General features: G+C 38.9%; 1 protein-coding gene across 6 annotated transcripts in view; it reads left to right on the top strand.

Annotated features, from left to right (window-relative positions):
* TENT4A (terminal nucleotidyltransferase 4A) overlaps nucleotides 1–18975 on the top strand; it is a 62646-nt gene that overhangs the window by 25324 nt on the left and 18347 nt on the right. For all 6 annotated transcript variants that reach the window (XM_052782061.1, XM_052782082.1, XM_052782051.1 and 3 more), the window contains exons 8-10: nucleotides 3335–3461; nucleotides 11297–11397; nucleotides 11659–11831. In XM_052782061.1, the coding sequence (XP_052638021.1) occupies nucleotides 3335–3461; nucleotides 11297–11397; nucleotides 11659–11831 (401 nt within the window). The remainder of the gene's footprint in view (nucleotides 1–3334; nucleotides 3462–11296; nucleotides 11398–11658; nucleotides 11832–18975) is intronic.

Raw genomic sequence — 18975 nt, 5'->3', positions numbered from 1 at the left:
TTTAAGACTTGGAGTTCCACCTGCGCTGCTCCCTTAATGAGATAGGTTGTTCTTCATTCTGAGTTGCTATGGGCACTAACAAAAGTTCTAAACTTTAAATTCAGTGCATTTTCTTTGAAAAGAGACTCTTTAACTTGCAGGACTAATTATGCTTCATGTTGCTTGCTTCTGCATCTTGATAGGTCACAGACAGAGGAAGTAATTAGATTTGAGATTGGCAACAACTATTAGGATTATCTGTTCTAGCCTTAGTGGCTGCCCAAAGTTATTCATTGCAGCTTTTCAATATATGTTATTTGTCATTAGAACATGCAAATACATGTGTGTGTATATAAAATATATGCATTTATAAAAATACACAAATCAATTGAAGTTAGCATCTGAAAAAACCCCTTCGATGCTGAATATTGCAAAAAGGTACTTACTAGATAATAGATTAACATAAATGGATCTGCTTCAGTCCTAGCTCATGGTCTTACCTTTACCTTTTCAGGCCATGTTCTTAAAACTGCTTCAGGTAATGGAAGGCTACCTGACAGAGTGGTAATACTGATAGCGAGTGATGGAAATCTTAGACATGCTCCTTTAGGGATGAAGGCTTTGTAAGAAAGTATCAGGATTGAATTATACATGAAATCACACACCATTGTTATCTACTAATGTACATCTGAGGATTGAAGTCTATATGTTTTTTAAAGAGTGAGAGCATATGGGTTACGTGCTTTTACTGATCAGTCTGTAGATTGTGATGGAAGAAGGATGCTCAGTCAGGTATGTAAGACATGATCTGCTAATGAGAACAATCTCTCAGAAGAAAATCTATTTGGGACAGCAAATGCAAATATGTGATCTTCTGGCTGCTTTAATATATTCCTTTCTGGATTAGGTAGGGCCACTTCTACACAGACTTGACTAGTATACTTCACAGTAGCTCACGTAGTAGCTTTGGCTTCCATACCTGCTTTTCAGCTGCAGTGCAAGTCAGAAGCTCTGCAGACTGTATAATTGAATAAGACGTATTTATTCAGACATTTTTATGAACTAATTACAGGTGCAGAATGAGGCAATCCAGGAACCTAGGCATGCTATGGCATGAGCTATCCTGCCTCTGTTCCCAAATCTGCTTCAATCAAGACTCATACACAACTTCGTTGGTGGTTTAAACTAAACTGCCTGAGTTTGCCGTAAGTGGATTAGGGAAGGCTTATGATTTCTTTTGGTGGCACAACAGTGGAGGTGGCAACAACTGATGAAAGGAGTAACCAACAGTTTATAGCAGCAGTGTCTTCATTTTGGTGTAACTTCATGCAGGGTGCATATCAAATGTAACTGCCTTAGCACCAGATTACACTAAACTAATGCAATTTGTTTGAGTGTGTATTCTTAATTTACGTGAATTTATAGAATCATTTATGTTGAAAAAGAGCCTTAAGATCATTGAGTCCAACTGTAGATGGACTTGAATTTAGTGGTAGGTGCAATTGTGTGTGTTTAGCCACTTGTATATATTCCATTTCTATATTGCTTCTCAATTGAATTCTCTTTTGTATATTTGTTTAGCATGTCATTATGTGGAAGGTGGCATTGTTGCAGGACACAACAATGTGTCCTGCCCCTGGGAAATGTGTACTGAATTAATCATTGTTTTTCTAGTAGAATTAACATTTTTGTGTTCCGATTTCTTGACCACTGCAATAGCTTGGTCTCTATTCAGCTGCCTTTGGACTAAGTCCTTTGTGAAGTCCTCTGCTACTTTGTAGTGCAGCTCTGAACTTAATTACAATGTGTTTCTTCCTAGATTCACTGTCCTAGGCCCACATTGGTCTCTGCTTCTACTTCAGGATAGAGTCCAATTGCAAATATGCCATTTAGAGAGGCTTCTGTAATTTTGAACCTAGTAGCCGTGGGATACTGCAGTGGTGCATTCAGAACAAGATACTCAGTTACTTCAGTGAACAGGAAGTATTTCTTGATCAGTTTTTATTTGACCATGTAAATTACTGAAGAAATTCTCTGTTTCCAAAATGCTCTTATGTTCCCAGTCTGTTTTCATTGATTATGCTTTTCTGTTAAAGTGGCATTATGGTTGGAGAATCTTGAAGGACTAAAACATGTTGTCAAGTAGTAAAGCCAAGGCTGTTTTTTTTTCCCCTGGATGGCAGACCTCAGCATGTTTGTCTATAACAGCTTGCTGGACAAAATACTTCAGCGAGTGAAGTGTTCCTCTAAAGTCAGATTTAGCCTCATTGGATTCAGTCCTCCAAAGGATAGATTCTGTCCTTTACCCACCAATTTTCAAAGCAGATTTTTCATTAAAACTTGTTCATAGGCCCTGATCTGATTTTCAAGCTTAAAATAAACGTGTTCGGTGGTTCATCCCTTTCCAGTGTTCTCACAGCATTTAAAGCATCATTCTAAAGAAGGGAACCTTTTACTGTAAGCCGCTTTCTACCCACTCAAGATCTAGTTGCTATTTTAGACATGCAATTTGAAGGAAGTTTTCTTTATGTTTCTTAAATTGAGTGGTGACAGTGAACCTTTGGTGTCTGGTGCCAAATAAATCTACAAAAGCCCCCCAAATCTTCTTGCTAGTAATAGCAAGATCTTTATAGGTGTCAAATGGGAGACCAATGCTTGTACATTGTCCCTGATACAGAAGCTTTAGCATGTTCTTAACTTCTGCAGTTCCACGCATGTGGTGCTGGATTTGGAAGGAGTTCTGCTATAAATGTCACTCATGCTTAAAAAGGGGGGCAGTCAAGAAGTGCCACTAACTTGATCAAAAAACAATGCTGTACAAACTTCTGGAATCCTCTATGATAGAGTTCGACAAACTGGTTTATCCTGTGGAGATAAGTAATCTGTATGAGCTCATTTATTAATCTGTAGTTTTGATAAGGTTAAGTAGGGGTTGATGTAAGTATGCCTGGCCCTATGAAGATAATGTGGTTGCACAAGTGGAATTTTAAGCTGAATTTGGCCTGCAGAAACTCTACTGGTAAGTGAGACATGATGCTTTAAGCTTGGTAGGTTCCCTCTTAAAAGACAGCTGTAAGAGCTTTAAGCTGATTTCTATTCTCTGTTTCTTTCAGGAGCTGGTACATTGGTATTTTATAAGTGGTAAATTGAATGCATTATGTTAAGTGTCATTCCTAAGGTTAGCTGCTTTTATTGAGATAGGCACACCTAAGTTGTTCCTGATATGAGTAGGATGGGCTAACCAATTTAAACAGAGTTAAGCTGTATTGTTAAGGCTTCTGAGCTTTAAGTCTGAATAATTTTCTGGTTACTGATATTAAAAAAAGATGATCTGATGACTGTCACATTATTTCAGGAAACGACGTTGGCAGAAGTTCTTACGGTGCCATGCAAGTGAAACAAGTTTTTGATTATGCCTACATTGTTCTTAGCCATGCAGTATCACCACTTGCAAGATCATATCCAAATAGAGATTCTGAGAGGTAATTAGTCCACTTTTTAAATATCCATTTGTCTGTGTAATCAATTAGGAATGTTTGGGTCTAAATCAATAAAAGGAATATTGTTATTTATTGTTTAACTGCAGCTGTATTGAAATCTGCCCAGAAATTTAGGCTGCCCAGTGGTATGAGAGTGTAATACCTCAATGTGCAGCACTGAAATGAAGACAGCATGACAAAACCCAGGATGAGTCCAATGTGAGGTTCTCTTAGTGTGGAAGGGAGCCAGAAGATAATTGGTCTTCCCTCAAACATTCTGCTTAAAGTATTTCAAAGGAAGGTCTGCTGGTTTAATGTTTGGTATGATGTATGTCTGTACTATGGCAGAAGGAAATGTGTGTCATCAGAGTGCTTGTTTAGACACAAAACTAGACAACAAGGCTAGAAATTTCCCTAGTTCTTTAATACATGCTCCGATAAGCTGTTTTTAAAGGCTTGATATATAATTAAGCTATTAAAAGAATCAGTTCAGTTTGGCTGTAATGTCAGAACTGCCATTAAAAGTAGCATACTTCTAGATGTGTCATTTTTAATGCAGTTCTTAATGTCTCATAGAAACACTGTATGGCTAGTACTTTCTCAGGTCTGACCTTTGCAAGTTTTCTGTTTTTTGAAAGGGGGAGGAGAAAGAAAATGAAGACATGTCCGACATGTTGTATTTTCATTCATGTATCTGCTCTAGCATCTGTTATTCTAAACCTCAGTACAAATTGGGGCTAGATCAGAGGATGTTTCTTCCTTGAGAGTTCCCTAGAATCCCAATAGCTTTGAGCTTCCCAGCTAATTGCAGGGAGGGGTGGTTGTAACAAGTCACATAACCTATCTAGATAAAATTTCAAACTCTAGTCAAGCTGTTAACTTCCAGCATTAATGTCATTGGAAGGTGAAATAGTTCTCCTATAGTAAGTTTACCACAAAGTGGATGCGGTCTTCCACTTGTGGATTTACAACTGACAGTATTTTAATAGTGCCTGTGAATCTCTAGGTTTTCTGTGGTACTAAATTCACAGAGGTTGAGACCACACTTGTGCCTGTGATGGAGGTATAGGAAGAGTGGTACATAGTGTTACACACTGACATTTGAGACTGCTGTTTTACGATGGATTAAAGGTGTATCTGTTAAATGTGTATTGGCTGACAATTCTTGTTGCTGAATGAAACTTCATTCTTACATAAGTATAGATAAAACAACTTAGGGATTCCTGAAATTTTGCTTGTGTCTGGGGTCCGGGCCTTCATTAACTTCTCTGTGGTTCTCCAACGGATATAGTCATTCTCTTATGAGGTACCTGTATTTATTACAGACAGCAAAAAGTATATTTGTAAATGCATTTAATGCTAAAACCAGGACACAGCCTCAGATGTGAAGTGCACATACTGATGACATGTACACTTCTTATTGTATTTGGGAAAATGTTTGAATTTTGTCACAACTTCAAACCTGGGGAGAAGTCCCCGCAGCAGTGTTCAGGTATCATACATCTGACCCATCTTTCTGCTAGTTCTGGGCTATCTGTGCCAGTGATGTCTGAGTCTCAGAACTCGTCATGCCAGTGGCTTGCCATTCTGTCAAAGGGAGCGGTGTGGCAAAAGGAACAGCATTCAGCAAAGTCCTGTATGCAAGTAATTCCCCTAGCACCCGTCTTGTCAATGCCAAAGGACCTGTAGGTGGATGATGAGCTGTTTGGTAGCAAGTTTGTTGCAGACCCTCATCAGCAGTCCATATTCAGTCTCAGTTTTTTAGTTAAACCTGATGTGCCTGGGCAATCTAGGTGTATTTCAGATCCTTCTTCTACCCATTAGGCAGAATGGCCCAGACTGTATACAGACTTTTCTGGTGGCCTGACTTAAAGCCTTAGCCATCCAGGAGCCCTTTGTCCTGATCAATCTTTTTCCTTCTTTTAGGCTTGTTGGTAGTGGGTTAAACTGTAAACAATGGGCTCCCTTTAAGAGCAATGACTAGCTATATGACATTCTACTAGAAGGATCAACAGAGACTAAATGAAGAGCACTTGAAAGGGTAGGAACTTGCAGGGGGCTGAACTCCCCAGGCTGACTTGAGTTTATTAATTTTTTTTTCATAATTGGGGCTAGCTTTCCCCTAAGTGGAACAGTTTGTTCTTGAACTACCTAGTGTGTTGGAATTCATATCAGCTTTTTCCAGGGAAAATTTCTGTGTACAGAGTCCTATTTTGTAGATGACAATCTCAGATTTCAAATCTTTCTGGGTGATTGTTGTTACTGCTCTTTTTCAGGGTCAGCCCAACTCAAAGGAGCACAAACCTAAGTTAATCTTAGGCTTTCTAGCCAGCTGCTGCTTCTGATATTCCCAGTGTGAAAAAAGAGTCAGATTTTGGACCTTCAGCATAGGCCTTTTTCTTGTCCATGTTCTGTAGTAACAAGTCCCACAGAATAATAAGGGGTGGACTCAAATAACTCTTACCAGCATCTTCATTCAAGCTTCCAAATAAAACATCTGGAGTGTAGTGAGGGTTGAAAGCTATCTTCTGAGTGGAGACAGTAGTCAGCTGAGTCCTGAAGGTAATTCTTACAGCTACAGAAATTACCCTAACCCTGTTTTGTCCCCAGTCTTTCTCACCCATCCTCTTTCAAGAACAGCTCAGGAAAGGTTAGTAGACAGTTCAGTATATTTTGTTAGAGCAAACAGATTCCCATTATCTTGGAAGGAGGGGTTTTCCTAGTAGAACAAGGAGGAGACTGATCTATTTTGAATCTGCACGACTTGTATGCAAGGTAAAGTTTGGTGTTGTGACTTCAGCCAAGATGATTGAAAATAATGATTGTTTTCTTAATATTTGGACCCTTGGGGACATAAGTCTAGCTGTAAAATATAGTTATGGACAGGATAGCTCCTGCTTAAGGGTCAGTGTCAGTATGTGCTTTGAACAGCTTTGGCCATAGCCTGTCACTAGAGAAGAGTGTGTCATCTTAAGTGAGCTAACTAAAGAAGTCTGTAAGGAGTGATATTTTCATAGAATCATGGAAAGGAAAGGAAAAAACCTTTAAGATCAAGTCCAACCGTTAACCTAACACTGCCAAGTCCACCGCTAAACCATGTCCCTAAGCATCATGTCTGTATGTTTTTTAGATCCCTCCAGGGATGGTGATTCAACCACATCCCTGGTCAGCCTGTTCCAGTGCCTGATAACCCTTTCGGTGAAGAAATTTTTCCTAATATCCAACCTAAACCTCCCTTGGTGCAACTTGAGGACATTTCCTCTTGTCCTATTGCTTCTTACTTGGGAGAAGAGACTGACCCCACCTTACTACAACCTCCTTTCAAGTAGTTGTAGAGAGTGATAATGTCTCCCCTCAGCCTCCTTTTCTCCAGGTTAAACAACCCCAGTTCCCTCGGTTGTTCCTCATAAGACTTGTTCATGAGACCCTTCACCAGTTTTGTTGCTCTTCTTTGGATACAAAGTTTCAAGCTAGTGACCATTTTCCCAGTTTTATTCTGTTTCTTGATAAACCACAGGAAACCTTAGCAGATGTTTGGCAACAAGCTCTTGCTCATTGATTCATGTTCATTGAAATAGTGGACTATTTGTTACTGCCCTGTCCATGGTTTCTTTATTAAGGTGCAACTTCACATTATACCTTGTCTAGCCTAACTATCTGTGGGCTATCTCCTGTCAGCTGCTGTTTTTCTTCCTTCTCAGTCTGTATATTCCTGACTCTTGCCTTGGATAAGATCTAGCGATCGTGCAGTCAGAAGGTGAGTCAGATGAACTCTCTGGTCTGACTGAAAGCAAATACATCAACACTTCTGTCATATCAAGAATTTGATCCAGCTTGTGGCTGCATGATGGGCAGATCAGAAGCAAGAGAAGCAGCAGGAGTTCATGTTTGGGGGAAGTTGGAGAGAGTGGTACCGTACCATTTGACAGCCATAAGTTATGCTGATCTGGATGTGACAAAGATGCATCCTTAGGTTAATATTTATGTCTCTAGGTCAGGATGTTGGCTTGCATATTGACCTGTTGCATGGTTCACATATGAATGTGTGCTCAGTCTGCATCTCTAAACAGCAGCGTAGCCACATTTGGGAGGCAGACGAGGTCATATGAAATGGGGAATGGAATACTGGTTTTGCTGTGATGTGCCCTTCCAGTATAACTAAGACTTTTGAAACCTTCTGTTCCTAAAATTGCAGATTGGCAACAGATTCCCCCTTATGGGTGCCAGACATGTGCAGGTAGATGAGGGAAAGGGACTGTCATGCCAACAGGCCAGAGTTCAGAGTTTGAGGAAGCCTTGGCAGGGTTTTGCTACTGCATGTCTGCAGTTGTCATTTACAGGTGATAATCTTCAACAATATATAAAGTGATCTTTCCATCTCTGTGCTTGAAAGCTGTTTGGTCTCTTCCCAGTGTACAGTTCAACTGATCTAACTGCTGACAGGTCTGTATGTTAGATTTGGGTTGCCCCTGGTTGGCCAAGATAGTCCTGGGAGCTCTAGGAGCTGTCAAAGGGAATGTTAAATTTGCCTGCTAGATGTGCCGACACAGCAGAAACGTGCCGTCTGAAACAGTCCTTCCTTTGCTTCACATCTTAAATGGTGGGTGTCTGTCACTAGAATGCATGCTGTCTCTTAAGAGGTGTCAGCAGTATCAGCTTTTCCTACACAGAGTATTTGTCTGGGTAAAGGTTTTTATTTTTTGGTTTTTTTTTTATCTTCATGCTCAAGCAGATCCTTCTCAAGTCAGGTGCTCCTTAGTCTGCTTTTAGATTATATTGCCCTTTTAATACCAGGGGGATATTTCATAAGTTCAGTTAAGGCCTACCGAACGGTTATTTTGGCTGTTCTTTCACAGACTTGATGTTTTTTCCTGCTCTGGTACTCACTTGTTCATGTGGAGCTTGGCTGGAGCTTTAGATATTTTATTTTACTGAATCTTATGTCAGCAATCTGAGCCTTTTAAGAGTGATCTTAAGATTTATTTGCACTGTAGTTGTGCTATAATGACAGCTAGAAAGTGTCCCGGTGAACTGAGGGCTTGCAGTGTGTAAAAAGAGGAGCTTCTAAGCTCCTATTGTAAAATAAATCAGGTATGTAATTAGCTTATTCCTGGTTCTACTATATGGTGATATTAAGGGAAAAACCTTAAAGGGTCATCCTTCATAGGAGAGCTGTCTAATTTTATTAACCAGTTAACTACAGCTTTTTCCATGTCTTCCAAACAAGCATCATTGAAGAATTGTGGGAGCGTCTTATATCTGTAGAAATTCTGGCCTCAGCCAAAAAGAAACCCCAAAGCGTGGGACTTCCTCATACTAAAGGCAGGGCAGATTAATAGTGTTTTGTTCCTAAGCATTTTCAGTGTTGAAAACAGATATAAGCACAATTTTTAAATGTCTATTTTAAATTGTTCTCTGACCCCGTGGATGTGCTTGAGTCCTATACATACGAAATGGTGTTCTCTGAGAGCAGTATCTAGTTTGATCATGCTTCTTCTTTCTTTGCTGCTACGTTTAAATATATGGCGGTATAGCCTTAATCACCTTTCAGTTTCTGATGTCTCATAATGAATGCTTTTAATTTTGGTGTACAAGCAATGTAGCATGGACCTGCCTTTGAACTCCTGACCTGATAACTTAGTGGATTTCTTCCCCCCCCCCCCCCCCCCCTTTCTACCAAGAATGAGAGTGTGGGGCTTTGATCTCTATTCTCTGTGAAAGGAGCTAGTGAGAGAAGAGATTCCCAGGTTCTGTATGTGCAACTCTGCCATAACTGTTGGTGTAGCAGTAGTTTCTTCCTTTACACCTATTTAATAGCAGGCATTTTTGGTATATCAGTCACCCAGGCTGATAAAAATACCATCCTATATAATTCATTTTCCTTCTGGTCTATGAAGACATGACTATTGATTGATTTGCTTCTGGAAAAGTACTCCAAGAAGCTTCAGACTTGACAAATTCCTTCTCCATAAGAGCTTCTGTTAGTCAGTCTGTGTTCATTTTCTGGTTCTAAGACCACAGCTAGTAGTAGTTGTGAAGTTTGTGTTATCCTGGAGTAAAAGCTCAAATCTTTCTGAAGACATTCTCAGATGAAACTTTTTAGCTGCAAGATCTCCTTCTCTGTCCTAGTGCTGAAGAGACCCAGCATGTGTATGTTTGAGTCCTATACTGGCATTGCTGTCTTGGAAACTGCAACTTCAGGGCCACAGCTGATTCTCTGCAGTATTGGTCATCCCTGTCTTCATTCTGTCTCCTCTGGCTTAACCTCCTTTTTGAGATTGAGAAACCAAAACTGCATTGAGTATTTAAAATGCTGTTATGTGATGGGAGTGTACATTGACAAAATACTATTCTCTGTTTTATTTGTTCCTTTCTTAATGTGCTCTACTTAGCTATTGAACTGTGGTTTCCAAAGAATTACCTATTATAACCCAGATCTTTAGTTGCTGAGTGGTGACAATTGCGCTTTTAATTCTGCATGTAAAATTCAAGATTTTATTTTCCAACATGCATCATTTTGTCCACATTACATACATAGAATGGTGGATGACATTCATTCTGTCTGTGAGGCCCTTCTGCAGCTATTGGACTTACAACTTAGCAGATATTATTTGGTTCAGTGTTTGCTTAAAATGCTGGACTGCCTTTTTCAGTACTAACACACTGACATGTCTTTGAAGTTGGAAGACTAAACATGGAACATGTGGTATTTGGTCTTGCATGAAATAGTAATCCGTAAGCTAGCAGGAGAATTATTACTCCTTTTTAAAGTGTTACTGTGAAATGACCTAATAAAGGTAGTCTAAATACCTTCATGTATGTCCTCCCTTCCCATTATACACCTAAACCAAAAGAAAATTCCAGTACAGGTACAATGTACCTTTATGATGTGAAATACAAAATAAGCTTTATTGTAACCATTGAAGATTTTCAAAACTAAAATAACTTGCTTTCTCCAAGATGATAACTTTTTACAGCCCATATTTGTACAATAGTCAGTCCTTCATGTATCTTGAGCGTGGAGTTTATAGTTAGTGTTTCAGCCACTAGTCCCTGATGAAAGGAAAGCTTGAAAGTTTAGCTCTTAAACAAGACACAACTCCTGCTCAAGAAGTAGTACAATTCAAGTAGCTGGATGTTGGGAAGGTATGTTGGAAAAATATTACTTTGTACTTGTTTGTAACTGGTCACTGTTCACCAGGACCAGGTAGGCTTTTTCTCTGAATTACTTACTGTTATGAATTTTCTTAAATTCTAACTTATTCTGGTTTTGGAGCCAGTCTGTTTCTTGTTTCCACTACCTCACGATCCATGGTACTTCCTTTATAATTGTGGGATCTTACACCTTTTAAGTTGTCTTGTAAATCTGTAAGCAAGGACTAGTGAAGGTCTCTGTCTTCAGTGTGAAAGTCAGCCTGGGGGCTGGGATGTTAATGTCTTCAGTGCATCCCATAACTGTTGAAATCCAGATTCTGTGGAAAAATATTTTCTGTATGGAGAAGTGCAAGAACCTGGAAATTGCTTTTATCAAGCACGCTGGTATCTGCATGTATGTTCTTGATAATTAAGAAGCACTCCATTTAGAAACACAGAGTAAAAATCTTACCTATGTGTCAGTGCTTGCATGTTAGTATGGTAGAAGATAAGTAATACACTAATTTAAAAATTGTGATGCTTCAGTGGATTAAATGGTATGCTAAGGAAATGAAAGTTCAAAAGGATTCTTTGGTTAGGGATATCTTAAACTGACTTTTAGCATAATTTGATTGCTGGTTGAAATGCTTGCAAATATGTAACCAACAGTCTTTGTTTAATACTTAACTGAAAAATTTTTTTAGCACATTAGGTAGAATCATCAAAGTGACCCAAGAAGTGATTGACTACAGGGCCTGGATTAAAAAGAAGTGGGGGAGCAAAATTAATTTATCACCTGAACTTGGTACGTATAGCAGGAATCTTTGAAACCAACTTAAATTTTTTTTCTTGAATTTGATGTAATTCAAAATACTCATGCCTTGAAATTAATCACTTTCAGAAATGTAGGAAAAAATAAAAGGGATTTGTAACTTTCTAATGCAAGACTAGTTTTCTCTGAGCCTGTTTTTCAATTAGCTTGTTAAACTGCAGCTCTTCTTAGACTTCAAGGCCCATGTGTTTGTATTCTGCGCTCTTAAATGATACTTATGTTTTCTGTTAACAGATAATAGGTTGAAAATGAGAGACCAGATAGCTCCGTGCAATGGAGAACAGCAACAGAACAGAGACTCTGAACCATCTTACAACCAACGCTTGGCTTTGTCATTGGCTAGTACACAACAGTTATCCTCTGGCTCATCTGCCTCTTCTGTATCATCACTCTCCGGCAGTGACATTGTAAGCTTTTTCTTTTCATGGGTTAAACTAATAAGAGGCAGAGTTTGTCATACTCTTCAAAGCCTCAACTGAGACAACAGCAGTTAATGTGATACTATCCCTAAGCTGCTACAGCAAATTAATAGCTTCCCCTGCTCAGAAAAATTACTGAAATCAAATATTTTTTCATTAAATTAAATGGGTCTTAATTCCATCCTAAATCTTCGGTACTCTTTGTGGTAGTAGTTAGATGTAATAAAATATAAAAACCCAAGTTAACAGTAGCTAATTAAGTAGAAGAATAGAAACATATCTTCATAAATCTTCCCATCAAGCAAAATCTCCCATTGTCAAATTCTGGTCCTTTCCCCCCCCCCACCAAACTGAACATGGAACATCATATTGTGCTGTGAAGGTGAATAATTTTCCTTACTATTTTCAGCCAAGCAGTCAGTTCATGTTTTAATGGTAATGGGGCCCTCATATGTTAAAGTCCTTGCTGTCAGCTTCCTTGTTTGAAAGTGCAGTTTGAAAGTAATTGCTGGGCTTTATTGTAACTTCCTGGAAGAAGAGGCTGTAGTCTCTTTAGGTATGTTCCCAGACTCTTAAGATTCTATAAGGTGTTTTTGTTTTGGTATGGAGTTAAATTGACATGACATTGGGCAATGCAGATTATAAAGCACAAAACTGCATTGCATGGCAAGAGGTGCTCATTATAAATCTACTGAAGCATTCTGTGCTAGGTGGAGGTATTGACTGGAACAAGATGTAATAACCAGTTAACTACAATAGTGAATAACTGGACGATGCCAAGAGAGGTCCAAGTACCTGTTTCTGGACTGCTTTCAAAAACTAGTCAAATATGGAATTAAAAGTTGGGAATTGTCCCTCATTAATTTTTTATTGAATACAAGCACTTTCTTTATATGTTCTGGTTGCTTTCTGTAATTCCTTTACATTACTGAATTTCCTGTGTTGAATTGTCTTTTCACTCCACCTTCAGTAAATATGGTAAATGCTTTAGTTGCACCATCTGGCTAATGGAAAAAGAACAGCATGATGCTTGCCAGTGATACTGCTAGCCATGCTCCTGGTTTGAGTATGTCAGAAAGATTTTGCTGTAGTAAGTTTTATGAGAAAATGCAAGTATTTGCTTAATATTGTGCACTCCCAACGTAATGGGTGGTGAGTAGTTATGACCTCCCCTTAGTCCCTTTTTGCCTGGCGTTGAAGATGAAACTTCATTGCCTGATGCCAGAGAAATTAATGAAAAGTTGAAAGGAAGCTCTCAAAAAGAAAGACCTGCAATCAGTTTGGGCATCCACAAAGTAAATGGAAATGCTGCCCTTTTTAACAAAATAAAGCCTTATGCCCATGTGCTTGTGACAGACCCTAGTTTAAGCCCTGGTCATTTATTGGTATTATGTCCTTAGTAGGCTGCCAGCATGTTATCTTAATTTGGAATGGAATGGCACGTTTCTGACAAATAACTGATGAGTTCATCCTAATCACACTTGGATATGTGAGGATGAGCAAGTTCTGGTTGAGCAGTCCTGGTTGAGTCGAAGAGGCTATCTGTGGCATGATCTGGCATAATACGATGCCCAGTTTCCAGCAGAGGAACATCTAGCATGTGTGACAACTGGTATTTGTGCAAAAACTGCTGGTGTGCTGCAAATGGGTATGATGCAGTGAACTTGGGTACCAGCTTCAGAACAAGGGAATATGAATATGGCATATCTCATCACTGTAGAGTTATATGTAGTGTTAGCTCTGATCTTGTGGAAGGATTGTTCAGGAATGATTCTGTATTTGTTTAAAGTTAAATCTTCTGAACTTCTCTGATACTGAAGACTTGAAAGCAAGGTATAGATTATAAAGAAAATGCAGGAGACAGGGAGATCCTAGATTGACAGTTTGCTGATCTCTTCCCAAATAATTAAGGTTTTATTTTAATAGCAAAATATTTATCCCTATGATGTCACTGTTAACCTTAAGCACAAGGTCTGTGTCAAGACACTGTTTCTGGAGATGCATTTTGCATGACAGCAGAATATCTTTTACTGTGTATCAACTACAAGATCCTAGCTGTCAAAGTAGAGGGACTTGATAGTGTATTTGCTTTTCAATTTACTGCTAAAGTTTCACTGGTAATAGTGATCAGCTGCACCTTGACCTTTCAGAGATCTGCCTACCAATATAACAGAAGTCAACTTACATATGTTGAGGAAGAAGAAATGGGCTTCTACTGAAGTTAAAGTATTCCAGCCATCCACTCTAGCACGGAGTTAGCTATATTCTGAAGTCATCACATCACTGTACACCAGCCATAAGTCTCGAGGCCTTGCATATATTCGTCAGTGTGTCCTGGAAGCAATATTGGCAGTATATATTAAGTATGCAAGCATTATCAAAGCAGTGCAGTATTGCTCATAGGGATCCTAGAATTTTTATTAAACCCTATAGTTTAATAGTTGCTTGTAACAGTAGTTAGTTTAGTTGGTTGTAATACAGCATGCTGTATGGCGTTTAAAGATTTGCTTCCTTGAAGTTCTAGCAGCATTACAGATTTTGCCTTGTTCTGTAAATATGGCTTAGCAGCTGAATAGACAAGGCTCCTGGCGTCTTGGACTTACGGGCACTTCAGAGATAGCAATGGTTATAGATTTGTTCCAGCATCCAGAGAACAGGTGTCAGAATAGAACAATAAAAAAGCAGCAGGTTTTTCTGGAGACTGGATTGGCATAAACCAGAGATAACACTTAGAAGTCAGCCTCTTGACTCTTGTACATACTCAGAAAAATGGAAGTGTAGGGATATAAGAGCTTAAAGTTACTACCCTGAGTTCTTCCCATTCCTGCTACTGCTTTCCTTCCTTCGGGGACCATACTGATGGTAACCTTCTGAAGATGAGAACTTGTGTACCACTGAGGAACAAGAGAACTGCCTCCTTCAAGGACAGCCTTGTCTTTCCCCGTATGTTTTAGATGTGTATGCTTTTCCTCAGTATACTGCCTCAAATTCAGGAGGATGATTGCTTTCATCTCTGCATGTCCAGGACTAGCTTGCAGGGGAACACACTTCTGGGCCACTGTCTGCGCAACCCAAAAGTAAGAACTGGATCTAATGAGACTAAATCATAATTTGTACAAGAAGTACCCTTTTATGGGTTTTCCAAAGCAGTAAAGCTATTTGCAAAATGCCTTATGCTAGCACTATCTGGCTCATGAAATTCTAGTTGTGCTGTCTTTCGTAAGCGTCCTAGCAAACTGTGAAATCTTAGTCACAAAAGAAAGTTTTCGTAAGGACCAGTAAATTTCAGATCAAAGACTGTGTAGAAGAGAACTCTGTCTTCTGGTATCACTGTTGTTATTATTGAGATAGCTGTTCAGTTTATGGGTTTGTCTTACTGTACATGTCAATACAGAGCTCTGACCCTTCCACTGGCACTTCTGTGTAGTTCCTTGCAAGATACAAAGTACTAAAGTTCCTGCCCTGTTACCTCAGCTCTGTGAAGCATATAAATATTAGTGATCAGGAGCAAACTGAGGAACACATAAAATAAACTTATGGATGCAAGGAATCTGATCATCAGAACGTATTTGACTGCACATACATCTTTCTGGATTCTGTTAATTATCAAACTGATCTATGTAGTAAGTCTTTTCTCAATGAAGTATTCTGCTGTGCAGGTATTTAAAATGCCATATGCTGCCCTGACAAAAAGGCAGTATGTATTCTTCACTTACTCATGCCAACAGGTAAGTTGCAAAATGCCACACATTCCAAAATGATCCAACAAATGTTGAAGTGAATAATGGAAGATGCTTTATAAATATCTTTGCCATCAAGGACAGTGCAAAGCGTGTGAGTTTTTACACTATGGGAGCAAGAGTCATACTGTTCCACAATAGAAAATAAACCTTTGGCATTAGGAAATCTCACTTTAACCTTCATACTGAGTTAAGTGATTGTTATGAGAATCTGAAACCAGATGAAATGAGCTATGTTTGCCCCCAGCTCTGTGCTTGTTCTGGCTAGTTGCAGATGTCAGTCTGAACTTAAGCAGTGACCAAATTCCTCTTGAAAATGCCTTTTTATTCTCCCCTGCCCCGGGTGCTTTTTTATTTTGGACCTGCACTCTGTAACTGGTGACCTGGATTTTTTGTTGCTTAAGCATTGTGGAAAGCTCCTTTTTATTAGCTCAGGAAGTCCTAAAGTAGTGCTGGAGAATATCTGCTGCCTGATCAACAGTCTCTGCCAAGTAAAAAATAGTCCTAGGTATGGTTTTGCAGTCTCATTTTCGTCTGGTATAATTCCTGGTGCTAAGTATGCTCCACAGTTTTGAGGCTGTCATGCTAAATAAAGCATAGCATTTTACGTGACAGTGATACCTCCATATCAGTAACAGATGTAATGGCTCATAGGAAAGTTTTAAAGCTCTTTTCTGGATATATAATCTCATATCCAGTCCAGCATAGAATCTCAAAGTTGTCTGTTAGAAGTTTGGATCTAAGAAATTTCATACACCTTATCTTAGTGTTTCTGGTGATAATGTTCTTTGGGCTTCTATGACAAGATTATTTTGTGAAGAGTTCTGAGTTCTCAAGACCATGCAGTCATGTCAAGGTAGTTGAAGTTTCAGTGAACAAGGTACCTGTGTAGTCTAGTTTGGGGGAGAACACAATCCTTGCCTCTATTTTACTTTTTAGCATTTATACTATGCTTTTTTAGACTGTTCTTGAAATTTTAGCTGTAGCTATTGCTGTTGAGGCTTTATAACAACCTTTCATCAGAATGTCAGTGCTTGATCTGCCTGCTGTTCTGCCCCCATCAGCTAGGGGATATGCTGAGCAGTGTCTTAAGTGTTTCGTGGAACACGTCTTTTCACTGTCTTCAAGTATTACATATTCAGTACTTTGATTGGATGCTTACGTTGTGAGAGTAGTATACAAATACGACTGATAAGACTAATACTCATTATTCCTATTATTCTGCTGAACGCATACAGGATCCACACTGACTTTGGCACTGTTACTTGCTCTGCAGTAATTGTGGGTTAGTACTTGAACTCAACATGCTTAATGACGTTATCACCATCTCTCCTTCCTTCCTGTTAGTCAAAGACTGTGAAATTTCAGCTTATTAGAAGGAACTGTTGTATTTCCCTATTCACAGATAGAGGTGATAGAGTATATGACATATCTTGTCCTGATAAATGTTGCTGCTTTTAAAGCAATTAAATTTGCAGGTGTAAGGCATGTGTTTATCTGCAGCAGAGGGACAGACACTACATAATAGTTACTGTAACAGCACTTTCTGTAGTCTTGTTAAATCTGTCTTAATGGTTATGATTAATTTGTAGAGTTCCAGTTGAAATTGTGTGTGTAGGGAGAGGGGGCAGAAGGGGGTGGCCTAACAAAATTCTCAGTCTGAGAGCAAGATTTTCTCCCTTCTTTCTACATGCCTGAATATTCTCATGTCCTAACCAAAGTAATAATTCAAATATGTGTACGGATAGCTGATCATCCTTTTGTAGAAGAATGCAGATTCTATCTTACTCTTTTCCCCTTCCTGAACAAATAAGAGGCAAGAACTTTAATAAGTAGTCCTCTTACATCTTTCTTTAAAGACTAAAGATTAAGTGACTTGCAGCCAGCTTGTCTCCAAATAAAGCAGTGGGCAACTCTGAGCACACAGACACAGACAACCTGGTGTTACCAGGGAAAAGCATTTGATTGACATTTGATTTGGGGCATTTAAGAGTTTAAGCCCCAAATCCTTTAAAACTCTACTCTTTTCTCCTATTATTGTTGTGCAGATTACTGAGAGTTTCTGTGGACCAGAGGGGAACAAATTTTTCCAGTGCTGCTTTTGCCTATTTTTCACCACGTAGTCCCACATTTCTTTTTGTGTTTCTAACCCATATCTCTGACCATGTGCTGTTTTATACTGTCTTATGCTCTCCTTCAGTTCTTCTGTCTCAGTTGCTTGAGCAGTCTTTTATCTGTATCCACTTGAAGTAAGTATAAATTTCTACAAAGCTGCAGGAGGCACAATTTTGAACACAAAATTATAAAGTAATTTTATTTAATAACAAGTATTCTAAGCAGCAAAGGGTATAGAAGGAATGTGTACATCAGCAAGTAAAATTGGATTTTACTGCTATGATGTCAGTGAAGCAAGGAGAGAAGCACACAGTTTTGTAAAAGTCAAGCTCAGACTACTTTCTGATGCCAAAGGCTAGTCCTGTTCTTGCCATATCTTAATATTCCCTCCCCTGAAAAAAACCAGAGGTACCTAAGCCATTTTAGGATGGAAGAAAACGTAAATTCAGTATTTATATTCTAGTATGGTATATGTTCAGCTTGCATAATGAGTCCTATGACTGAGTGCTTAAGTTGAAAAACATGAAATATTACTGTACTCTTAACAATACAGACCAATTGAAAGCATGTGAAATGAAAGTATTAGGGGTAACAAAGCAAATTTGAAATGACGCACTTCTGGGACCTTTTTTTATTTAAGATGGCTTATCTGAAATATAGTGAGTATTGATAAAACATGGAATAAGCCCACAGTCAGGCCTGGCAGGATATGAGGTGAGGTTAAAGGGGTACTGTGCTTGTATTTAATCTTGGTAGATACTAATTAGATTACATTTTTAGTTGTCTTTCTGTAAAATTAACACTAATGCTTTTGGAGGATGCATATTTTTCATTTTGCTTGTGTATTCTGTATCTCTTCTTTCACTTTCCCCTCCTGTAAGCACAATGACCCAGATATTTTTCTTTTGTAATGCAGTTGACCTAAAGGCAGAAAAATCAACCAATTGTGTCTTACTCAAGACTTTGTATTGTTTATAGGCTGGCAAATGGAAATGGTACAACTGCATTGATGTAAATTCTCTACCCTGTGACCTCCCATAGAAGGAGAAATTTTGTTCCTTTTAATTCTACTGTATTTACACCATAGTTAAAGTTATGGCTCCACCTACCAAAAAGGGAAATGGCACAAGGTGATGCAGAAGAAATGAGATGGAGGGGGGGGTATGATTCATGAAATCACTTTGGAAGCATGTTGATTTATCGAGCAGAGTTAAGTATGCGGGGGCTAAAACCATTCAAGTGAGAACATGCACTGAAGTTCTGCTCTTGCACGTGGC

This window comes from Harpia harpyja, chromosome 1 (assembly GCF_026419915.1).
Source record: "Harpia harpyja isolate bHarHar1 chromosome 1, bHarHar1 primary haplotype, whole genome shotgun sequence".
Classification (NCBI taxonomy): Eukaryota; Metazoa; Chordata; class Aves; order Accipitriformes; family Accipitridae; genus Harpia; species Harpia harpyja.
The sequence above is the reverse complement of the archived record's forward strand: the minus strand, read 5'-3'. Positions and strand labels throughout refer to the sequence as shown.